The following is a 7,340-nucleotide window of genomic DNA, read 5'->3' as shown; positions in this document are numbered from 1 at the left end:
CAAACGTTAAGGGGCAAACGTTAAGGGGCAAACGTTAAGGGGCAAACGTTAAGGGGCAAACGTTAAGGGGCAAACGTTAAGGGGCAAACGTTAAGGGACAAACGTTAAGGGGCAAACGTTAAGGGGCAAACGTTAAGGGGCAAACGTTAAGGGGCAAACGTTAAGGGACAAACGTTAAGGGGCAAACGTTTGCCCCTAAACGTTGAGGACGTTCAATATGAGCAGTCAGATCGTATCGGGTGTCGGTTCGTACAGTTTGAGGACAAACATCGCAAGCTGTGAAATGAAACTCCGCCATTGATTCGCACAATTTGAGTTATAGCTGCGAGCAACAATTAAAAATACCGACAGGCTTAACCAAGTCTTTACGTCTATGGTGACCTCTTACCTTGACGAGGTATTTCTCCCATCTGTCTGCAGAAACCGACTTCCCAATCTTCCTCAGCAACTTGACATGAAGATCAACCAGCAGCTTTGGAACTGAGGAGACATGAGGATGCTGCGAGTTTATACCGAAAGCTATGAAGAGAGGTTTTCAGAGAAGCAGAGAACTATCAAAAATATTTATTTTCATAAGGATTTCAGGACATTAAACAGAGACAGGCACACATAACACACAAAAAGGTTAATTAGCTATTAGCATCAGGCCTTTTAGCAGATATTATATACATTAAAACATCCTTTCAACAAATTAAGATAACAGCCATAACGATTTTTCCACGATGGAATAAAACTTAAAGGTCAAATTTAGTGGAAAGTTTTGTTTCTTTTAGTGAATACTTTGCCTAAATCAGGTCCAAATCCAGTAATATCCTTGAGGTAAGGGTCAGCGATAAATCGAATACACTCGATGTATCTCGAGTTTCCCAATGCACAATAGTTGAAATGACTGTTGCAGCCTTTGAGTACCAGTTTAATTTTTCCCCACCTACTTTGAATGCATCATAAACCTTTTCTCCAAATTACAGCAACCGGCAAAGGAAACACGGCTACAGGTGTTTTAGCTAAGCAATATAAGGCAGTGGTTTGTATTCAACGTCGAGGATGACGAACAAAAGGCGGTAATTTGTCAGACGTGCTGCAAAAACCATTGCTGCAAAAGGAAGCAGCACAAATTTATTCCACCACCTAAAAGGAAATCTGCTGCAAAACGAAAGCCCAATTTCCACTCCCCCCCCTGAAACCAAACCGTGCCGAGTTCAGACCGAGCTTGGATCAGTTAACCGTGCCGAGCTCGGGTCCTTATGATCGTTTACTAGGGATGGAACGGTTTTTGAAAACCGTCCGAACCGTTCGGTTCGACTGTCTCGGTTCGGTTCATGTGTGTTGCGTTCGGTTCATGCGCTGCTCCTTTTTCTCATAGGCGAAGCGTTTACACTCCAGAGCAGAAGGTGGCGGTACTGCGACCAAAGCCAACCGCCAGTAGTAAACAAGAAGAAGAAGAAGCGAAGCAGCGTAGCCGGGTGTAGCAGAAAAAAATCAGTTGTTGTGGAGAATTGTGTGGGTATGGCGAGTGGGAAAGAACAGGAGTTGGAAGACGCGCCAGCAGCACTTTATAGGTCTGCTGTATGGGACCACTTTGCATTTAGAGTGACCTACGATGACGGCGGAAAGAAAGTTGTGGATAAAAGTGCAACAGTGTGCAAGCATTGTGCAACACGTTTTGTTTATGCTAACAGCAACACGACCAACATGTCATGCTAACAATCAACATATACCGAACCGGAAACCGTGACCACGAAACCGTGGACCGAACCGTGGATTTTGTGAACTGTTCCACCCCTACCGTTTACACATTACGCTAGCATGGAATCCTCGCCTCCTAGTGGCGATCTACAGTACTACTGCTCTCTAGAGGTAGACAAGCAAATCAACATGGCGGTGCCTGTAACATTTAAGAAGTTTGCAGAGAGTTAGGCGAAGAAGGCAGCCTTTGGAGAATTTGCTTGACAGAGTCGGCTTTTGGGAAGTGGATTCGACAAACGATCGTCTAATCAGGGCTTCCAGATGCAGGAAACAACGACAGACATTGATCACACTGCTAAGCAGAATCATCACTGGAAATCTTTTTATGATTGCCTGAAATTTCATGATTATGGAGGCTGACTGTAAGGAGATGAGGCGGTCTGCTCATGCTCTCATTGTTATCTGAGAACCGAGCCAGAACCGAACCACGCCGAGCTCTACTGATGAACTAGCTCCACGTTAGCGCAGTCCGATTCAGTCTGCGTGTCATTTACACTCGACAGTTAAAGCGGTAACCGTGCTCGGACCGATCTTAGCACGGTTTCAAAAGGGGAGTGAAAATGGAGCAGAAGAATGTAGTTAAACCCCGTATGTCAGCATCTTCCCGCACACCAATTAAAACCTTCAATAAATCAGCTGATGGCGTTGATACACTGATAGCAAGTCTGTGATGTATTTAGGTGCTAAGCCATTCACAGATTTATAGACTAACAGAAGTATTTTAAAATCTATTTAAAGTCTGTTTACCCATATATTAATACATTCAGCAGATATGCTTTGATTTGCTCCCTTTATTTGCTTTTATTAATGCTTTCTTTTTGATATGCTATTAAATATTTGTTTAGACAGATTGTTGTTAAATGTTTGTCATCATTGTCATTTTTATCATATAAATAAAGGAAAATGAAGCAATATCAGCAGCACACTGATCGGTTGACTGATCCGAAAATAATAGAAATCAGCCTTTTAATAAACTGTGTCAGTTTAACCCCAATTCACATTATAGACGCTAATTAATTGTTCATCGGTAAAATATTGGAGGGAAAAAGCAAATCAGATGAAGGAGAAGAGAAGCAAACCAAAATAAGACAAAATTATAATAGGAAAATATAATATATAATAAATAAATGTATGATATATACGTCTATTTGCAGGTTAATAGTATTTGATAAACAAATTCTTATCAGGTTAAATGTTAACACTTTTTGTTATAATCCATTTAGGGCTGAAACAATCAGATTAATCGATTATTGAAATAATTTAGTAATCAATTAATCGTAAACTGGAGTATAGAGACAGTTAAATATGCATTTAGCTGACAGAGCGACCCACTTAAGAGCAGGAATTATATCAAAACTGTAAAAAATTAAAAATCAAAAAAAGATATTGCATGCAATATAAAGAAACTTTTTCGTCTGTCAATTTGTTCAATCTAAAACTTCTCAAGTGGCAAAGTTTTGGTTTTATTTCGTAAAAAAATCTTCTTTAAGGAACCTTCGGCTATGTGATTATTAATCGAATAATCCAAAAATGTAATCGATAGATTAATCGGTTTGCAAAATAATTTTTAGTTGTAGCACTCAATCAATTAATCTGTTCAATATTTGACTGATCTATTAATAATCGGACAGCAAAAGGTTCCTTAAAGATTTCATTAAGATTTACAGATTATACACTGTAAAAACGATCAAGAAATAAGGAAACATTTCTTAAATTAAGTGTATTTACCCTTAATTTGAGTAGGTAAATAAGATAGTTTGCCAATGGAATGAGTATTTTTAGTATTAAAATAAGATAATTAGATAATATTAACTTGAAATAAGACAATGCAACTGGGTTTTCTTATTTCAAATCTAAATAGTCTTGTTCCATTGGCAAGATATCTCTTATTTCCTCAATTCAAGAACAAACGCACTTATTTTAAGAAAAAATTACTTATCAAGATTTAGATTTTTTGCAGTGCAGAATTTAAACCCACTGAATTTAAAAGTTTGCCACTACAGCATATTTATCATGTTGCATGGAAAATGGTAATAAACTGCTTTGAGTGGGTCACCACTCCGTCAATTTTATGTTTTAGAGTTTCTATACTGCAGTTGATAATTAAATCGATCACTGAATTAATTGATAATTCAATAATCAATTAATCCTATTAATCAGTTTACGAGATTAATATATTGATTACAACATAAAGAATGATAAATTAAATAAAGCAACTTTACTCAAAGCTACATTTTTTTAAAAACTTGAATAAATTTAAAAATAGGATAATAATCCACCCTTTTAAAACATTCAGAAAAATCAGAAGTTGAAACTATATTTTCACAGCAGGTGATAAATTCATTTGGTTTTCTTTACCTGTTGCATTTAAATGTATTATATCGTACCATAGCGCCCCCTTTAGAAGATTTACTGCCATTACATGCCAGTGTTTAAAAACTAGCTTCTTAGAATGAAAATTAAATTCATCTCATTGACACATCACGCCACTGACACAAAATGCATCATATTTCGTCTATATATGACTAAACTACAGTCAATTTAAATAAAAAAATAAAAGGTTTTAACCAAGTTGCTCCAAGAGAAAATCTGCAAACTTTATTGAGAATCAGAAATTAAATCCCAATCAGCTTTTCAAATAGGAAGCGCAAGAAAAGCGTCAAGTTAGCTTCAATAAGCACCGGAAGACAAAGACCACGACATTTTTACGACTTAAAAAACTATTTAAAAATAGATAAGCAGAATGTGTATAATTACATGTTAATTATATAATTCAAGTATTTGCTCAATGTTAAACGTGAATGGCAAAGAAGACGATAAGCTGTTTGCTCAGGCGTCTAAGTTAGTTTTATTTTGAAAGCTTCAGCCGGATGTCGTCAAACGTGCGGCTAACTTAGCATCGGGTCAGCTATCCACCACCTGAGAATACATTTAACTGTAAATAAAGTGCTTATTCTGACGTCTTCGTCGCAATCCGACGGATTTACTAGCAGCATACAGTGTTACACGACTCGTTGCTTAAACTCTCATCATGCCCAATAACCCGCAAGCAGTTTTTAACGCACATTTATGCTTGTGTTGTTGCACGAGAAGCAGATAAAGGCAGGGAAAAAATTAAGCTCAATTCAAAAGCTAAAAAGTGACAGAAACCATCGAATAAATCGCCATTTTTGTGTTTTAATCTTGGTCAAAATTTGCAGGAAAACGTCTAAAATCTTGAAGAGCGGGGATGGGAGATAGTTAACTTGTGTTTAAGTAAACACGAAGGTTAAAAAAAATCCACACAATAACAGCTAACGTTAGCCCTTAGCACGTTAGCTCAGTCCCAACATCATCAATGCAAGGCTGGAGCCTCTCCGCTGGAGCCTCCTGCTTCCCTGCCCTACCTGAAGATGTGTCCTGCAGGTATCTCTCCAGCTGAGGGAAGGTGAGCTCCGGTAAGTCCAACAGCGCTCCGTAGCGCTCAAGGAATGAGCAAATCACGGCGTAATTTGGACACAAACCGGGGGGAGAACTCGCCGTTGCCGCCGAAGCAGCCATCTTTCCACACCAATGTCAAGCCCTAGCGGAGAGCGCGGGCGCTATTTCCGGTGCTCCTACAAATTAAAACAACACCGGAACAAGCACAGGAAACAGGGCGATATTTAATGTTTACAGGTTTTATTTTTTTATTCATTATATATTTTTTTATTTTATTAAATTATTTATTATTTTATTTACAATACGTTATTTGCTCTTTATGTCGCAGTTTAATTCGTGAATGGTTTTTGTTGTTTTTTTACTACTATTTATCTTGTATAAATAATTTAATCTAAGTATGCATTTTGTCATATTTAGATGTTGAATTTTACATTAATTTACTTTTAAGACATTTTATTTATTTATTTTTAGAGCTGTTTATTCTTGTGGCTTTCTGTCTGACATCATTGTCTGGGGTAAATAATGAATATTTGTATTCTCTTCAATTATTTATAATTATTCATTCATTTATTGATGTTAGGGATTTTATGACTCCTCAGAAATGTAGCAAAATATACGAAAATCACAGATTTTTTTTCAAAGTTCTATATATATATTTTTATGAATTTAATTTATGCTTCCTCATTTCCGACCGTGTAAGCCCAGTGCTAAATTTCTTATGACATTTAATTGCAATTATGTAAAGTCATGTTTTGTTTTTGTTTTCACTCTGCGTTTTCAGAATAAATAATGATTCTCTAAACTATACATATTTAACTACATAGTAGAATAGAGTAAATTCTGATGAATCTCTACATGGCGTTGAGTTTGACCCTTGAAAGGTCACTGGAGAAGTGGGCCACAACTCCACCATCATTTTTTTTCTTAAAATTTATTAAATGAATAATGATACTGAAGTCAAATATGAATTAGAATATTGACTTTAATAAAATAAACACTAGAATAGCTAAACTAATAGTCACATTTAAGATTATTAATATGTTCGGCCACTGGGAGGCAGCAACAAGCCGTGAGCAGAGGCGGATTTAGGAAATTTGGGGCCCTAAGCAACTGCCTGATAACTAAAAGATCTGCCTCCCATTTTACTTTCTAGGAACCACTAGCTTAGCTTCAAAGCAAAGAAAAAACAGTGGACTCTTGGTTATTTTCCTTAGGCTATTTTTATTTCACATTTATTTGTACACAATAAATACAGTCAAACATCCACTGGCGTGTAAATCTGAAGCTTTGCAGACTTTGCAGAGCGAACAGGAAATGTGAGAATTTAATCACTGAACTTCAGCTTCAAGTTGGAGTTAAATCAGGACCAGTAGCAGGTTTAAAACATCTCAGATGGAAACGAGACTTCAGTCCGATTATTTCTCAATACAACAGGGTAAAATGCAAACTTCAAAAATAAGTTTGATGTCATTCAGATCTCAAGGAGATCAACGAGAACACAGCAACAAGGCTGACAGATATCTCTTTCCCTCTGATCTAATTAGTCTACTGCTAAGAAAAAGGTATTTAAATCTAATAAAACTGAAAATGCTAAGATTTTTACAGATATCCATCTCCAAGTTCTCTGTAAACTATTCATGTTTTAAAAACAGAAGCTGTAAAGACACTATGGTGACTATTTAAGGCTAAATAACAGAAAGAGCTGATAAAATAAACATATTTATAAGAATACAGCTGGTAAACAAACCTCAAACATCAACAATACTGAGAGGCAACCAGGAGAAATGAAAAAAAAAAAAAAGTGCTTCACTATGAAACAGGACAGCTAGCAGCTCCAGATGGTTTCCTCCTTAAAAAGGTCAAAGGCGCGTTGAAACTGCCGGACTTCAGTGTAAAGCCACACTGAACCAAACGCTCTATAATCTGCAGGGTTCCTAAACAGTTATTAACAAAAAAAAAACATTCCAGAAGAAAATCTCCAGAGTTTTTATTCCTATATGTTTGTTAAAATTAAAATAGTTTATGCAAAATATTTATATCCATCAGGGATGGGCTTTAAACAAGGAAGAAAGGAAGGGAGTAAGGAGGGGAGTAAAGAAGGAAGGTAGTAAGGAAGGAAGGAAGGGACTAAGGAATGAAGGAAGGGAGTAAGGAGGGGAGTAAAGAAGGAAGGT

At 36.7% G+C, this 7,340-nt stretch overlaps 1 protein-coding gene across 1 annotated transcript in view; it reads right to left on the bottom strand.

Annotated features, from left to right (window-relative positions):
• LOC107093072 (remodeling and spacing factor 1-like) overlaps positions 1-5,310 on the bottom strand; it is a 28,629-nt gene extending 23,319 nt beyond the window's left edge. Inside the window, 2 exon segments of the mRNA XM_015387892.1 lie at positions 389-480; positions 5,133-5,310. Of these exon segments, the coding sequence (XP_015243378.1) occupies positions 389-480; positions 5,133-5,286 (246 nt within the window). The 5' untranslated portion in view covers positions 5,287-5,310.
• Between the last annotated feature and the right edge of the window lie 2,030 nt (positions 5,311-7,340).

The sequence above is a fragment of the Cyprinodon variegatus genome, unplaced genomic scaffold (assembly GCF_000732505.1).
Source record: "Cyprinodon variegatus isolate N-32 unplaced genomic scaffold, C_variegatus-1.0 Scaffold406, whole genome shotgun sequence".
Lineage (NCBI taxonomy): Eukaryota > Metazoa > Chordata > Actinopteri > Cyprinodontiformes > Cyprinodontidae > Cyprinodon > Cyprinodon variegatus.
This window is presented reverse-complemented; position numbering and strand designations above follow the sequence as displayed.